Here is an 18,901-nt window from a genome sequence, read left to right as displayed (position 1 = left end):
AAAATGTTTTTTTTTGTCGCCCAAATATGTTTTGAAAGGCATTAAATCGATAACTTGAGGGCATAGAAGAAAGATAATTGAAAGTATACCTACATTCCAAATATGTAAAGCAACTAAAAAAATAGGATGAGAGCACAACTTTTGAACTGATCGTGAGTGGAAGATAAATCACAATTTTAAATGTACAAAGAGCTAAAAATGAAGGCAGAAATGAAACATCGTGGGTTAAAATAGATCGAGATATTTTGGATCTCAGGACAAATAAATTGAAATAAAGGTGATACGAACTGAATGGATTTAAAAATATTTCCAGAAGTTACTCTCCCCAAATCCTTTTTCTTTTTTCACGCCTGGAAAGTGTCAAATCATGCACTTACTATGTTCCTAAAATTTCCTGCGGCCGCGACCCCATGACTCGTAATTTGCCGTGTAAAAAACACTCGTCAAATTCACAAACCGCTTGAGTTAAAAATACCAAACCAGCAGCCCACAATTAATAACACTCATTGAGAATGCAAAAAACCTTCAAAATATGAAAAAAGACGAACATCTAAAAATATCATCGTCCAACATCTCGGATAAAAATACAAGCTTGTATAAAGCCGTCGAAAGGGAAACTCCTCTGTGGCTTTAGTCGAGAGCATTTCTTGCTGTGATATCCCCCGCTGAACTGCCAGATGTCATCATGTCGGTCGACTCGAGTCTCTTTTGATACGGGCTTAGGTCAGATGCAATCGATAAAATTTAAGTGCAATTCAGTTCAGCTTCCATTGACGTGAATACGGAGATTTTTTTCTACGAGCGCACTGTATTTAATGTGGAAGTTTTGTGACGAAATCTGGTCTTAGCACGACGAAAAAAAAATATAATGAGGCGGTATCCCACTCCGATTATGCCGCGCCCAAGACGTGAACTTACAACACTTTTAGAGACGAGATTACATGATAATAAGTTAATCCAGACAAGTCCAATTTTCATCGAATTTGAAATGTGGACAATGTAAACTAGTCGTCTTCGTGTTTAATTGGTGAGACCTCAGTTGGGTTGGTAATGGTAGGGGTGGTACTGTTACAGTGCCATGACGTATAATTTAAACGGAAATATGCCCTTGTTGGCAGTCAGTTGTTCGCGTTTATTATGGTCTTCTTATCGGGTGATTTTTTCATACACATTTTTGTTTGTACATTGATGATTTATTTCCGTTAAAACCACCCTAATTCAACCATTCATTATTTCGGAAATAACAGTGGGTGACATTAACCCTATTTTAGCACTAGTTTTTTTCAAGTTTGCATATTACAGACAGCTGGGCAATAATGATAATCGGTCGGTTTGACCCGCAATTGCAAGAAACTAACCGAGTTATTTAACCCAAAGATCTTTTGACTCATCATCATTACTGAATAATTTATGAGTTCGTGGGTCGCTTCCTGGACTTCCACTCCAAATTTCACGATTATTTTGAAAATGAAAGGCACTAATATGCGAAGAATCAATGCCCACAAATGGCAATAGATCAGGTTTAACAATACTTGAAATTGCCGGTACTCACGCCCTTGCTATTTCTCAACCCTTCGACCCAGCTGTCATGCAGCTACCCCCGATTCATATATTTCGTATTTCGTGTTATTCATACAACCTCATTTTAAACAAGCACTTGTGAATTATGAACTAGAGTAGATCCTTTTTAAATAGATTTTCGATAAGCAATAGTGGCGACATTTTCAACTTTTTATCACTCAAAAATTTTAGGATGCTATTAACACAACAGGTAGAAAACCCTTTGTTACGTGTAATGTGGCCAATTATAGGGAAACGGGTTAAAATCTTAACGAGGGTCCGCGAAACGTCCGCCTTCTGTTTTCACGGTTTTATATCTCTAGTACTGTAACAAAATTATGACTTCAAATTGGCGACAATGAAAATAATGTCTTGTTAAATGTTCCTTTAAGTATTTTGATCTTGTTCTACACGAATAGACATATTTATTTTATTTTTTCCTCGCTTTCTCGCATTTTCAGAATTAATTCAAATCTCGCGGCTTACACTTTTAGGGAATTGAAGTAAAATCGCGAAAACCATCACTGAAATATAAAAAAATCTTCACAATGCTGGTACTAACTTGTAATTTAAATTTTTGATGCAATTAGTTTTGTAATTTCTTTAGTCAAGAGCTATGAAAAATGTTAAATAGAATTCATCTTCGATGAGCGAACCAAGATATTTTTCCAAGAGTTTATTATCTACAATACATTTAATGTAAAAGATATACTTAATAATAATGGCCGATTTCTCTTTTGATGAATGTACAGAATAAGTCTTTAGTACAATAAATATAGAAAAAAATTCCAGATTAAACGAAAATAAAAAAATTAAAATCGCCACACGTGTGGTAGAAGAAATGTTCTACAAATGTTTAAACATTCTGTAGAATACTTTTAGAATAGGAAAATCTTAATAAACCAAATAACCTAAGAAATTATGAAATTACACACTACACACCTACAATTAGAAAGTTTCTAATTTATTGCATAAAATATAAAATTGTTAATAGCTGCTTATTGATTATTGCTAAAGACTACAAAATTGTAGATAGTTTATGATTTTATCTCTCGTTTTTTAGTTCTATTTTTGTGTCAATGTGCGTTTTTCTGTGATTAAAAAATGCATTTAACCGACGCAGTTTGTAAAAAGAATCGGACAACAATAGAAAACCCATGAGGAAAAGACGCTTTTAAACATTTGACGGACACATTCAAGTTCAACAAAAATTGTAAAATTCTATCTAATCCGAATTCTTCTTCAATTCAAAGCACGTGACGAAAATGTAAATAAACGCTGGTGCGCAGATTCAGCCCATTCCCTCGCCTGTTTTTGTTATCAAAAAAGAACTTACCCGTTCCTCCTCGCGGATCATCTCGGCGATTCCTGGTTTGATTTCCATATCCTCGGAGGTTGCGTGCGATACCTGGGGTTGTTGCTGAAGCGGCAACGTTAACGGCAACGGTTCGCTCGAAACGGAAGTAGGTAGCGGCGTCGCGGACGTCGCCGGTGACATCTCCACGGAAGGTGGAGGGTCAGGAATTTCCGTGCTCGCACTTTCGGACGGGCTACTAAGACTGCTTCGTTCTCCCGAAGGTCGTCTTCTCTTTTTGACCCTTGGCGGACCGTCGCCTTCGGGTCTGTTTTCCCATTCGGAAGCGGTGTTGTTGGGGGTGGACGACGGTTTGAGGAGAGTACGTGCGCTGGTCGTGGTGATTTCTCCGGCTGGAGCCACGATGTCCTGTTCGCCGTTGACGTCGGCTAAGCCGCGGATTTTCAAGCTTTCGGCGACTTTGAGAAGAGGACCGATTTGTTCTTGCGAGACGTTAATTTCGCCTTTGTACATGAATTCGACGGCGGCTTTGAGTTCCGGCCATTTTATGTCTCGCATTATGACAATCGGATGTTGGCAGGGGTTCTCGAAGAAGAGGGATTGGAAATAGGGGCTGCAGGCTGATAAGACCATCTTATGGGCTTTGACGGAATGCCCATCGCAAGCGAGGGTGACGTCCACGAAGGATTCACTCTGAAGAAGCTGGTCGAAGACGTTGGTGAGATTGGACTGGTAGTTGTTCCAACGCAGACAAAACTGCTGGGGTGAGCCCGAAGTATGCTGCATGGCTATTGCGACCTGCAACAAGTCCGACACAGAGTTCACAACACGCACATCTTTGGCGGCGCAAGGGTTCAAGAGTCACTGGCGAGCACGTGTGCACGTGGTTTTTGACGCTGACGAACACGTTCGACGTTCAGACAAATGTTACGAACACGACGACTGCAAGAGCGATACTGACACGATGACGATGGGTTCGGCAGAACCAGGAGGGTCGAGGCCGCCTCCCGCGCACGCCTTACCCCCTCCAGCGGTCGAGACCGCCCTTACCCCACCCATCCACCCACAAGACCGCGTGGCCACCGCGCGGCAATCACCGCCACGGCAGCCTAATTACGCCCGATACATCGACACCTGAACCCTGGGCGCCACCTAAGCCGTCCTCACTTCTAATTCGTGGGATTATCTTTACTACCAGGTGGGAAAAAATTTAAATAACGATACTAGACTGAGATTTCTTTTACTACCCGTCTTCTACACTTGAGGAACGGAATAAAAAATTTATTAAACCCTTTCTTTATTGGGGCTTGCCATCTACAACTTTCTTAACAGCGTCGTCTCTGAAATGGCTCAGATTGACAGATGTCAACAAAGAGTTCAAAGTTAACCTCAATCTGTCAAACCATCAACAGGGGCACCAACTAAAAAAATTTCAAGCCTCCCAGGAATGACTATTGGGTAGCAAAAAGTCTATGTCATACCTTTGTTAATTCTTGTATTGATGACAATAATATAGTCAAATTTAATTCAAAAAATCTAAATTTAAAATGACACTAAATCTCACTTTAAAATTCGCATTGGACGGTAATTGACATAAAGAAGAGCTTTAATGATAGAACGTCCAAGCGTCCTTCCGGCAGGACTTTCTGTCCTGCCGGAAGGACGTGCGTTGGACATCCAAGGTTTTTAAATGGAAGTAGTGCTTCCAGCAGGACGTAACTTATACCAGCAGATTCCTTGAAAAATTCTGAGAAAATTGATACTTGTCTCGACTTGTTATCTTTAATGTGCACAAAGATATTGAAATGTACATTTTTCAGTCAGTTCGTTGCGAGTAGTCAGTGGCGCACACGAGTTTTGTTTTATAAAAATGGCTCATAATAATTGTGTATTGAGATTTAATGTATCCGATAGAGTTAAAACAAAAGCAACGAACTTTGACAAACCCGGAAAAAACAAATGGAGTGCGTTAGTTTTCGGTGAAAAGTATGGGAATGCCATGTGCCATGGGACTATTTTAAAAATTGACGGTACCATTGCCAATGTTTTGTGGGATCTGGATAATAAAGAAATGGCTATCAATGTAGAACAATTGGAAAAGTTGGGTATGTTTTTTTAATTTTAATTTGAACGGTAGATGACATTTCGTTTTATTAATATTAGATAGGACCGAGAAGCTAAAATCTACGACTGCTAGCCTGCCTAAAAAGAGAAAAATAGAGTCCATGGATAATGCAGGCCCATCAACTTCGTCACGTATACAGTATACATTCAGTTCTTCTTCATCATCATCAGACGAAAGTAACGATAACGACGATGATATAGAAGAAAATATGATAGGAGATGAGGCAGCAGATGATGCAGCAGCGGAAATCGTAATAGGACAAGAAGAAGAAGAAGACGAAGTACTTGTTCATGAAACAACATGGAGATTTAACGTAAAAGTAAGAATCAACAATTTTGGAGAAACACAATACAAACCCAGACTACGAGCTCCAAATGTTCATAACATGAACGAACTTGATATGTGGTTATTATTTTTCCCGGCGGAAAATATTCACAATATTTTGGAAGCTTGTAATGCCAATATTGATGAAGGCACAAAAAAAATCAGCAAGAAAGACTTCTACAATGTCATCGGCTTTCTCTATGCTATGAGCACAAATATTTTACACAGTAGAAGAGAGTATTGGTGTACAAAAAATGAAAATACAGTTTTTCCTGCACCATCTTTTGGAAAAAGATTTGGGATGGGGTATCACCGATTCGAATTTATTTTACAAAATTTAGCATTCTCTGTGGAAGACACCAATGCAGCAAATGACAGATGGAAATGTGTTCAAGTGTTAATTGACATGCTTCATCAAAAATGGAACGATGTGATTTCGCCAGGCTATAAAATCTGCGTTGATGAGTCTATGTTTGCTTGGTATGGCCGCGGAAACCATGACTCTGATGGAATGCCATCTGTAATTAAAATTAAGAGAAAACCCAAAGGTGTAGGCTGCGAGGTGAAAACTTTATCTGACGTCCAAAGTAATATCATGTTACGCTTAGAAATTAATGAGGGCAAAAATATCATGAGTACAAAAAAATGGCAACGTGAATTGGGGGCTGGAACAGCCACGCTATTGCGATTGACAGAGCCCTGGCATGGGTCAGGCAGAATTATCATTGCAGATTCTTGGTTTGCTTCAGTAAAAGCTACCCAACAGTTGTATGAACAAGGGTTATATTTTATAGGCATTGTAAAAACTGCCACCAAACAATTCCCCATGAATGAATTAAAAAGACGATGTCCCGAAGAACGAGGTGGAATAGTAGCTGCTCAGACAACTATAGGAGCTACTAATAGAGATTTGAATATTATTAGCTGCGCTTGGCGCGATAAAAAAATACATACTTTCGTGGGATCATGCGGAACGACGTTACAGGGAGTCCCTGCGAAAAAAAATCGAGTAAATGACCAAGGGAATAAATACACTTACGAAGTCAAGAGAAATAAAATGGTAGAAGAATATTTTGATGGAGCCCCATCTATTGATACTCACAATCATTTGCGCCAATCGGGATTAGCCTTAGAGGAAGTCTGGCATACACAGAACTGGAGACACAGAATGTTCGGTTCTATATTTGGAATAATAGAAACAAATGCTTATCTTGCTTTTAAATATTTCAATGAACGCAATAAAATAACTCATGCAAACTTTACAAAAAATTTAGCATATCAATTGCTAACACATGATTGGAATGCAGATGAACCTGCGACTCAAAACAACCGCCCTCAGAATCAGCAGCAACAGCAAAGCCAAGGACAGCAACAACAACAGCAACCACATGTTTTGGAAGCATTAAGCGCCAACTCAGAGAAACAAAGAATTCAAAGAAAATGTGTAGTGTGTTCACGAATTAAAAAAATCCAAAGAAAATCAAGTTATTTTTGCAAGCGATGTAACTATGTTTTGTGTGCCCCAACCACAGGTCGAGATTGCTTTAGTTACCATATTGTCAACACTATACCAAATAAATAGTGAAACCCTTCCTATATAGGCATATTCACTTTATTTGTTGATTTTTCTTAATAAATGTTTTGTGTTGGCATGTATCTCATTTTTTCTCTGATAATTATTTTATGTTTATTATGAATACCTCATATAAAACCGGGGTTCTACGCCTTTGGAAAATATGCGAGTACTGCCGGAAGCCTAATGCGTCCTGCCAGCAGGACCACGCGGTTTGAAAATAAACGTCCTTCCAGCAGGACAAAGCTGTGATGTCCAACGGTCCTTCCGGAAGAGGCTTCCAGCAGGACAAGTGACTGGACGTTCTATCATTAACCACGTCAGTCATAATTAAAATTGAAAAAAATGCCTCATCTTCAAAAACACCGATCTTCAGCGGCAGCACCATAAGTAAGTGAAAAACATGTTGGTCTGGCATATTTATATTTTGCAAAATTTAAATTATGAAACTGATTAAGAAAGTCGTAAAAATATACTTTGCGTAGGTATTTGATTATTTTAATTTAACGCTAGATCGGACGTTTTTGATACCACACGTGGGAAATTATGCTCTTTGATATGAACTGGTGTAATTGTTCAGGGTAATAAAAGTATGTCTGTCAATTTTCACACCTTGGGAGGTTTAAACTTCTCACTCCATTTAACAGGCAGACCTTTTTACATTCAAGTAAATGCAATTTTCTAGGGTTCATTAATGTTGCTGATCGACAGAAAAAAATTACTAGTGCTACTGAAATTTTATTATAGATTGAGCGACTAACTAGTACGCCTGTTGTCTCGTAAATTTGTCTTCCAAATTTGACATTTTAGGACTGCTTCCTGATGAATACTGACAGTGTAATTTTAATTAATGCTTAACCAAAAACGTCAAAAGGAGAACAAACAGAACTACCATCACATTTCAAAGTGTCAAGTCTGCAAATAATAATTATCTACACCAGACCAAAAATGAGGCGTAATCAAGCTTTCGGTTAAAGATGCGTACAACATTTTATCTACAAAATTCTAAAAAAATATTTGTCCAGTGTTTGACAATGTTTGACACCAAAATTAAAATGAACGCAATTCGGTTTGATTTAATAAAGTCCAAACGTTTTCATTATTGTTTTACAGCCAAGTCAAATTTTTAACAACGGTAAGAAGAGTCAATTTGAATAGCGTTCCGTGTCAAGAAACTGAATATTGTTAAACTTCATGTGATCATCTCTGTGAAGGTTTTGACAATCACTTTACATTAACATTTTTACTTTTAGCTTTAGCATTTCAATTTCAGTTGACAGTTGAGTACAAATTATGTGAGGTTTAGAAGAGATTTTTCTAGATCGCCTTAAATCACGCTAAATAACAGAAAGTCCTATTTTCTGCTAAGAAAATGAAAATATTATCCCTTATACGGAGTTTTCAAAACAAGACAATCGTGAACTATTTTCTCCAATAAGGAATTTCCTCAGGATCGTGTAGTATCCAGCAATAAACGTTATGACGATTTATTATACCATTGTTTGAGTCTTCATTAAAAGAATAGGATGAAGTCATAATTATTAAGAGCTTAGTTGACCATAACCGGACCAAATTTCACCATGTAAGGTAAGCGGTCCACTGAGAAATCTTTTTCAGTTTAAAATCAGAGAATTAAAATGTAGGTCGTGCAAACAATGAAAATTTTTTCATTCTGACTCAAAATTTCAGATTAGTATCTCAACAAATTCGTCATAAAATCTCCATAATTAAATAGCGAACACATTTAACAAATTTGTATTCAAACCGGAATAGAGCAATTATTTTACATTTTAAACACTTTTTTATTTAAATGAGGCGAAGTTGGAGGTAGGGAAACACTATACTTTAGTCGTCAACAGTTTTTAAGCGTTGATAATCAAGTTTGGCCTTTGTTGTGTCATCTACATCTTCGGATTGATTGCTTCTGGACGCCTGTATAATTAATTAGTAAGATTAAGGTTGAGAGAAGCTCCGATTTATACGGTTGTAATAATAATTTTCTCATTCTTTACAACGCGAAAGCGATTAAATTTTCAACTCAAGTACCCGGTTGACAAAAATATCATTTATAGACTATTAAAGAAGATTTTTATCTCACATTTTAATTACAAAATATCTTACAACGTAATTTATATGTTAAATAATCGATAAGTTATTAAAATGCGTGCCCACGATCCTGTTTTTCTTTCAGCAAACACACTAAACATAATTTTAATTATAATAATATTTCTCATCGGAAATTTAATGAAGGAGCTATAAAAAATAACCAGTTTTAAGGCAACCGTTAATGAGACACTTTTCAATTAAATTTTGATACATTGGAAGGCGGTAATTAATAAGACTTCTTTGTTGTAGTACATATTTTAAACATGTCGTTTAACAATTACTTCATTCAGACAGATTTTAATTTTCTGTAATTTGTTATTTCAGCCTCGCCTTTAAACGAAAACATGGTAGGTTGAGGTTGAAGACCGGAAACCGGTTTATTTGTTTTATTAAAGATAACAGATTCACTAAAACAAAATCTATAATTTAAGAAGAGGAGATGCGTTCGATGATTCGTTCTACGCATCGTTCGAGCAAGCGGAGCAGTTCTGATGCAGAACGAGTGAATCTAGAGCCGAGAAACTGAGAAGAAAAAAGAAAATGCCTGGTGAAAATGCTCGTTAAAGGTCCACTTTAAGCACCCGAACGAATTCGTGCCCAGCCACTGTAAGAGAACACCTTCAGCACCGATTTAAGTTGGACACGTGTTCAAATAACTATAACGTATTTAGATTGATTACCGTATAACCTCGTAAAATATTGGAAATAAATGTATGAAAATAACTTAACACTGATCGTTATAAAGATTTCATATTTATAATGGTTTAATTGGGCGAGATCTGGACGTATGAGCACGTTTCCAATGTTATATTTGGAATATTCGACTCATGCATATTCCAAAATTCCACCACGTCGTCTTAAATTATATCGATTTGATTAAGTAATTATTTGAATTACCGATTCAATAAAGCAAACAAATAAAATATGTAAAAAACGTTTAAACAACCCCGCTTTTAGGGGCCTCATTAAAAAACAGCATTTATCAATTATGTACATATTTAGTATTTACGCTGTGACGAAAGGTTACAAAACAAATATTCTTTGAAATGATTACAATAACTGAATTTAAACATACGTAACAATATTTGAATAAAATATACAGAATAACAAAATACGACGCGATTGAGTAATAATTGAATGAGTACACACAGAGTACAAAGCAGTGATTTTAACTGTACTATGTTGGTGTAATGTAAGGCGGAATTTTTCGTCGACTCGGTGACTAACCTTTGTCACTTTGATTTTTAAATAAATAGACTAAAGTGGAACAAATCCACATAGCAAAAATTCCAGTTGAAATTGAAAAAGCTACTTTTTCTAAAAAAAGTGTAAGATAATTTTTAACGACCACGTCCGCCTGTCGATCAACAAAACAAACATTTTAACTCGAACGTGAAATCCGAAAGATCGTTAAACAATATACCGCGTGTTATTATCTCCGTAAAAATAATAGCGTTTAATGAAGGTGACAGTGCTGCTTCTAACAAATTGAGTGACTCGCATTTTTAAAACAAGTCAATTAGCATCTCCGCTGGACGAGGCGTTGTTTTAAACTAAAAGTAAATGGTTTTTTAGTCGTTCCGTCGCGTCGTTAAAACAATTTAGGACTTCGGAAGGCTTTGTTTTAGTTTCTTACGAGGCAAAAAATCTAATTTAACAATCGACGGTTGAGACGGAACGAATTTTATCTAAAGTGAAATAAAGTTAAATTATGAGAGATATTTATATGGAAGAGCAGATGTAGAATTAACCGAATCCCGAGATCTGCACAACTAATATGAAATGGTGTAACGCCATCTACAACTAATCTTCAACTAATTGAATTTGCTAGATTGCTTTGCTCGATAAAATATACATTTACCTAGCACTTGGCTCCATGTAATTCCGGGGTTATCTGAACCTACCCTGTGCTCCCAACTTAGTTATAAGATATGTTTTTACTTTTGCATTTACGTTAATTTATTACTGTACTATTTCTCCTATCCCTAGTCAATAATTAAGCCGAGTGGCGTTGTTCCAAAACCAATAAATTTCAGCGTGCACGAAATTGCAAAAATTGCAGAAACGTAACATTACAACTATTTATGCATAAAAGGAGCATTTCATTTTTAAAATACAAACCGAAACAATTTAAGAAAATTATTGCTATTCTAAATATGGACTATTTTAATTGGTTTATTTTTATTTTTTTTATTTTTCGTTAATAAACGGCAATTCGTAAACGGGTCAGTCTAAGGAATGTATAGAACAACGATGTGCAGCAATTTTTGTCCCAACGTCGTTCGTTAAAGAACTAGAAGACCTTTAATCTGACCAATGAGCGAGCAGTAGCGTTCGGGTTGAAAAATAATGAATAAAGTTACTTGGAACTGACAGTTTTTTTAAAACCAGTGTAATTCGTGGAATTTTTGTCACAAATAATACCAAAGTCGAATCAATAATGCCGTTACCATTTAAAATAGTAAATTACACATTTCAAGATTGCCAACATGCTTTTAATTTATGGTGAAGTGCACGAAAATTGTTTAGCAGCAAGCGGAGACATGAAAATTTCCCAATAGACGAATACCGTCTCGCAGGATATTTAGCAAGCTTCTACCAGAAACTTCACCCTTTTGAGACAGTTTGAGGACACATTGTGAACTTGTAAAGCGTTGTTTTTTACTCCATCTTCCGGTGACACTGATTCAATTCTTCAAATTTTAAATATACATGTGTTTTTCATTTTTTTTTGTGATGCATCTCATTGTCGAAGCAATCTCTGATTTCAATGTTATGAGTAGAAAAAAACATTCATATCCATGTTGCCTGTAAAAATGTATTTTGGGTTGCGTTTTCCATTCTTGCAAGCTCATTATTATTGTACGTGAAAATCCCTGACCCTGTCGATTGACAAAATGACAAAATCGAAAGTAAACTATGCTACCATCGTGTCAAACTAAGGCAAGCTTTCCCAGACAGCGCTTTTCTCGACTGGCTAAGATATTCAGAAAGTTTTCCAAGCGAGCTTCATAAATAAATTTAGAGACTTAATTTTTATCTGTACGATCATAAAACTCGCAAGTGAGATACAGAAATCTGTCTTTCTATCGCGTCATTTTGCTTTATGTCTGCTTAATCCCAGTTACAACACGGATTTCTTCGAATTTTCTTGTGCAGGTGTTCAGCTGTGTAGGAGAGACATGAACGTAATGCATTAACAAATTGCTGTAGTCCTTTCGTTAATAGTTAATGGGAGGAATCAAACTCAGCAATAAGACAACACGGGCAATCCTTCCTCAAGAAGAGGATCATAAATATTTCCTTGTGCATTGTAAATAACCCTAAACGCGCAGACTACAAACTTATGAATTATTTCACTTCATTTATGCAATATTAAAGGTGCAATTTGAATAGAACTCGCTCTTCTATGCCAATCCGTTCGGTAAATAATTCAATTGTTTGAGAATGGCCTGAGAAATGGTGCCTTGGATGTATTGTTCAATATTAACATTTCTGTTTAAAGTACATTCTGAAGACGCTAATTTTATATCTTGAACCTTAGAGTTTATACCCGCATTAATGATTTATTTAATAAACTACCACCGACTCTGTTTCTACCATATTGTTCTTTGGGATTTAATTCGCACATACATTAAATATACGGTAAGAAAGTCGAAGGGTTAATTATTCATGAGACAGTTTCTTTGATGTCGGAAAACAAAATTGGTTCACTTGCAACGTGCATGTGATTACTAAAACGTGGGATACTTTCTGTTTATTTTCCTTTTTTTTTAACCTTCTATCGTGACGTAGGCTCTAATTAAACACCCTCGTCTGCAGTCGGCCGTTGTCATTTATTAATTTTGGATGGCTCGTTTACAACTTACTAATTATAGGGTTTCCACGTATCGAAGTCTTAAATTACTTAATTGTCATTTCGACTGAATACAAATCAATGCATGAAGACATCAAGATTTCAGATTTTCAATAACTGAAAGCGGGATTCCCCCCAAATTGTTTCCAGCGTTGACAGGGTCAGGACGAGCTCTAGTGTGGATAGAGATATCATTAGGTGCATCCTACAATATCGCCCGTTCTCAACAGCGCAAACATTTCCCATTCGCTCGAAATGAAGCTTTGATAGTTAGCGCTAATGACGATTTCGCGGTTTAAGCGATTTTAATAATTTTCCATAAGTTTAAACGCGAAATAATAAATTTAGCTTATGATACTTTTAAGTAGATAATATTCATATCGTGGCGTTCGTAGCCACCGCATTTCACAGTCATAACGCAAGAGTTAATCCTCGAAGAGCGAAGATTTTATGCTGGTAAATTACGTGTGTTAAATGAACAAACAAGAGCTTTAAAGTTGAATTTCATGGCTTCTTCCAAGCAGGCAACTTTCATCGTCAACGGCTCAATAAACGAAATCATCGCGAATTCCTTTTTAAGAGTAACCAGAAACGACCAAAATGTGCAACGCGAGCCAGCGTGTGTCGTGTGAAATAAGTGGAAAGTTATGGTACTTATTTAGAACGTCAAAATGACTATCGTAAAAAAATTGCCGCGAAAACGATTACATGTGAGGGTAAGTCGGGTCAATTTGAAATATCGTCGTGGGTGGTCATTTTCTGTAATTATTAAACACAACTCTGGTGTAAAATTAACGTTAACAAGAGAACGCGATTCGATTATTAAACCACCATAACTTTCATAAAACATGCGTATACATGGACTTATTCAATCTCGTAAAAATTCTACTTTATAACTTTGCACAAGTGTTCAAATCAAACATTTATAAGCGACTTATTCACTTTACCAACTACGTAAATTTCCACCACAGCAATTAAGAAGTGCTACCGACTACGCCATCAAGGACAAAAATTCAAACAAACATTATCAGAATCACAATTGCAAATGGAAGTTTTCTTTCTTACCCCAACACAACCTTACTTAAAAAAGCCATTTATATCAATCTATAGCGTGAGTTTAAAAAACAATTATTGTTGAGTTATATAGCATGGATAATTTCAAACTCGTTCATTTAAATAAACCCATAAAACTTTACGACTTACCACAATGTAGCTATTTTTATACTACTAAAACAATCCTGAATTAATTTTACATAAAATATAAAATAAATTTCACGATAAATCAAATATGTTCAACATTGTTGCAAAACGTATTAAACAAAATTATATCTCGCCACCATCGACTAAAATGACCTGTGTTTAAGATAATGCGAACGGTTATTAAGAAAATTTCTTCTTTCGCGGTCTGCCATAATCTTATCTGATCGATTTTTTTAACAGAGGCGTAGTCAAGCGCTAAATCTTCATTAAATTTGATTGGGGATGGCGTCAAACCAAAATAAATAAAGTAAATAAAGACAAAAGAAGAAGTCTTTTAACCAAATTTGTCATTTCGTTAATTTTTCTTAGGATTTTCCATCTAATTGCTAATGACCCCAATTTACCACAAAAAAAATGATAGGATATCGTAAATTCAAAGAAATTTTGAAGAATTGAATAAAGAAATCCAGAAAAAATAAGTTCAAAATTCTGAACACTAAGTTGAAAAATCACTTTAAGTTTCAGTTTTCTAGCTATCAGATTCAGATTTTTGTAATACGTCTAGTTTTGGTAAATTTTAGTTATCTATTTAAATATCTGACATAAAAATTTTAATTAGGCGTGAAAAAGTTTTAAGGGTGCAAATTCTACAATCTGCATTTTTAAAATTTAAAGTTTCTGGCCAAGAAGTTCAATAAGTTAGTCACTAATAAAAAGCTTAAAACAGTTTAAAGAAACTATTTTTATACAGGGTGATGAAAAAAGGCGCCAAGGTTCTTTTCAGTTAAACTATCTCAGAAATCAAAGCACAATTAATTTAAATCCATTCCTTTTCACAATATCCATTTTTTTTCAAAGGAAAAAGTTGGCAATGTTGCTCTCCGTAACTAAGCAACTAATACTAAGAGCTTTACAATGTTGCAACATTACAATTTTTTCTAAAAAGCCAAGAAATGATACTTTTAAAAGTTCAAGAAACTTGGTTTAAAGCACTTTTTGTCATTTTTTGATATGGAATATCATGTGAAATGAAATTGTTATTATAAAAAGTTTAACCAAATAGAATTAAAAAAAGCACAAATTTCGTTTTGGTGTCCAATTTTGGCCTCACGAAAGAATTAACTGCAACATTATAAATAGCATGGCCGCCCTTTTCCACCACTCTGTATTTTTTGAAGAATCTACATAGAGCAGTAATTATAAAATACAATCTATATTTTTTGTTTAACACTTTAAAAATGTTCGTTACCTGTGCAACCATGCAATACAACAGAAGTGATGATGTTAGTTTGAGATTATTTTTTACACAATAATTATAGAAAAATCTGTATAAAGAATCATGTACAGCACTCTCGCGAAAAGCTTATAGCGAAATTAGTTCGAATGCAGCTCTCCGGCTCCGCTCGTTTCGTTATGAAATCATTTCAGCGCTTTTTCTGTAAAATAACTCTAGAAGTAAACTGAGAAACGAACACAAAAAAAATTGAGAGAGCAATTGAAAGCATTTTTCCCATATTTTTACTTGAAGCAGAAGAAAATACAAAACATCCCAAACTTACAGTCACGTACCTACAGATTTTCCAAGTGTAAGGAAGCGTCAATAATGTCTCAATTAAGCAAAACTTATTGTTATTTTAGTACGTGAGACCTCGTTATTTTCCGGCAAATTTTGGATCACCCCGGTACATAGAGCAAATTGCACATCCTGCAATGTCAACTCTCTAACTGATTGTGATGTGCATGCAAACAAAGACTTGACACCTTGAACCCTATCAGAAGATGACTTCTGCAAACCCATTGTGCAGATCTATCCTCTAATTTCCAATTAAACCATTTCGATTAGCCCGGAGCAAACCCATTTTTCTTATCTTTCATATTACCATCCACATATCACACGTTGTCGTGTAGCAATCGTATCAAATGCGGCAATCTTGTCTTTTTAATTAATTAATCTACGTTGACAATTCATTATTTTATTCAAATGATTTGACGCACGCCTGAAATTGATGGTTGTAGGTATCAGAGCGGCACCGTATGTTTGACGCAGAGAAAAATAATAAATGCTTTAAATTAATTAAACATGTAATGAAAAATATTTGCGATCATCAAACTGTATACACAATAACACGGCGCTTATAAATTCCTGCGTTTGTATAAATCCGGGTTTATTCGGAACGTGTGTAATATTTTATTTATAATTACGATTTCTGCCTTCTTTTTTAACTCACTTTTTGATTGTAATTACGTTGTTTTCGTGCATTCTGTATAACCCCATGTACGACCATCTGCAAGTCTAGGGACGTAATTAAATAGAAAGGGAACTCGACGACGTATTTACTTTTCCGTTGTAATTATTCGATTAAATATTCATTTACAAACAAAATTTATAGAAATAATGAGTCACGTGGAAGGGAAACAACAGTGTAATTTCAGAATTGTCGCTCAAACCCTTTTCTTCATATTTTCTTTTGAAAAGTGTGCATTGGTGCATGCATGCAATACTAGCAGAACAAATGTATGCATCGAGGCGCCGATCTTTTCTCCGTCTTTGCATTTGCTTTTTCTTCACCTGTTGTTTCTTATTGTTACGTTTCTTTATCTGCTAGAGAAAGAGAGAGGGCCTGCCGTGATCGCAGTCGCCAATTACTACATCGAATGTTTTCGTGAACACGCACATCTATAGTTTTTAGGGTTGCCTGAAATAAAATATATAATTTCCTCTCAGCTTTTAATTTGGACGTAGATTTGCATTTATGTTTTCGAATTTAAATATTTGATTTTATCGCCAAGTTTTTTTTAGGTTATGTATACACATCCTGTAGAAGTCGTCGAAATTGCGGCTGTAAAGTTTTATTATTGTATTCTAAAATAATTTAACAAGTACTTGGTTGTAGCATAATGTTTATGTAATTAAGTATTGTATTTCTTTGCTAGTTTTGCTCTTATTTACACTTTCTAAATTTAAACGTGCGGCTTTTGATTGTTTTGAAATCGAACGAAAAAAAATCACGGCTCAACTCCATTATTCTGCAATTATAATTATCAATCAAACTTACTTTGTTGCAAATTAATGCCGTCATTACGAGTCGTTTCTCACGAATTATTGTATTGTTGGTAAAATAATTAACTATTATTCCATGTCAACTTTTTTTTGCTAACGCCATCATGAGCAACATTTTTTCTTCTTTTTTTCCTCCAGAAGTAAAAGTAATAAATTGCGAATAAAAGTTGAAAGTTTTTATATATAATAAAAGTTTGCGAAGTAAATTAGACGGCGGAGTGTTGTTAGTTATTTAGAGACCCCCATCCACCAACGCGCGTAACCCCCTGAGCGGGCCTGCTTTTATAAATATTACAATAATTAAATATACAGTGAAACTTGTTAAAATTGCATGCGGGCTGCTTCCATTACACTCACTGGGGTGGGGAAGGGTGGTTGGCTTCCCGCGTTTTGATATGGGGGTTGAGATCGCGCCAACAGATTTAAGTTCTAAGTTGGCTGCTTCTTCGACGCCTTTAAATTAAGCGTGCTTTACACCGATTTACAGCTTAAGGTGGCTTTAAGCCGTATTTTGATCTATCCATGAACACTTAGGGGTCTTAAGGGCCTTCTTAATGAACTGCTTGAAAATTTGTTACGAGTCACCGGTGTAATAGCAACTGATGTTCAAATTCGAAAGGATTAAGAAGGATCATCTAAAAAATCAAAAATTCTAAATGTTGAAAAACTTCTAGAAACTTTGGGGTATAGTCGCATAATCTCCATTAACCTATAAATACATAATGCGCGAAATTGAAAGAGTCAAATAAAGAATTTAGGAGATCTGAAAAAGCGGAAGGAATCCAAAAATTCCAAGAATTTAAAAAAACTAAAGTATTTCAGAGATTTAAATAGTCGAAGAATGTACAGAATTTAAAGCATTTAAAACATAATTCAGGAATTTTAAAGGTCTAAACATAGGGAATTTAGGCAATCAACCTGAGGAATCGGAAGCATCTAAAGAATCTAATTTTCTACTCAACAAAAAAAAATGCATCACACACTACTCTGTACGATCCACAAAATGTAAGAAATTGAAAAATTTCGAAAATTCGAATTGTACAGAATCAGAAGAAGCTAGTGCCCCCAAAAATTCACTAAAAAAAGAACCAAGCGAATAGAGAAATCCAAAATGTACCTACGAAAATTTACAAAGTAAAATACCTTAAATTTACTCTACAAAATTAGCGAGATATCGCATTAAGAAATTTGGCATAGTTTTAGCCAAGAATTTTTGCAAAAATTTGCAAATTTCGACTGTAGAAAAATCAAAGCACTATTTCTTATGTAAAAAATCGCGAGAAAAACGATGGCGTAAACCGCATCTCAGTTTCTGAAATAGTTTCCGAGATATCGAGCACGAATTGTTTCGAACCTTCAAAAATTTGGCCTTATGGCGACAACCCAAAAATTCAAACGACCATAACTCAGTTATTTGTTGACGAAAATTGAAAATTCTCATGTTTTTGGATTCAGCGTGACATTCTGCGTAAAATGAGATCCAAGTTTTTTGAGTTTGCTTAATAAATAAACGAGGCATTGACCAAAAACTGTTTTGAAAACGTCATTTTAGGGTGATTTTCAATCAATGTTTTCAAAATGAAAAGGACGTTTAATAGCTTTGAATTATACATCAGTCGAAAGAGGAGCTCGAAATCTATCTACTGGCCAAATTTGAGATCGATCGGACAAATAGTTTACAAGCTATGGCCAAAAATAAAAAAAATGAAAAATTTTCATCGTTTGAGTCGGAATTTTTTTTCGCGAAAAATCGACTATCGATTTTTGGGCTTTTGACCACA

General features: G+C 35.4%; 1 protein-coding gene across 3 annotated transcripts in view; it reads right to left on the bottom strand.

The window, feature by feature from the left end:
- Window positions 1-18,901, bottom strand: part of LOC148179401 (protein bric-a-brac 1-like) — a 128,117-nt gene that overhangs the window by 105,367 nt on the left and 3,849 nt on the right. For all 3 annotated transcript variants that reach the window (XM_088050291.1, XM_088050293.1, XM_088050292.1), the window contains exon 2: window positions 2,897-3,673. In XM_088050291.1, coding sequence (XP_087906417.1) covers window positions 2,897-3,661 — 765 coding nt within the window. In that variant the 5' untranslated portion in view covers window positions 3,662-3,673. The remainder of the gene's footprint in view (window positions 1-2,896; window positions 3,674-18,901) is intronic.

This window comes from Gnatocerus cornutus, chromosome 2 (assembly GCF_029298725.1).
Source record: "Gnatocerus cornutus isolate USDA-ARS CGAHR chromosome 2, icGnaCorn1.1, whole genome shotgun sequence".
NCBI lineage: Eukaryota > Metazoa > Arthropoda > Insecta > Coleoptera > Tenebrionidae > Gnatocerus > Gnatocerus cornutus.
Note: the sequence above shows the minus strand (reverse complement) of the source record. Positions and strands in the feature narration are given on the sequence as shown.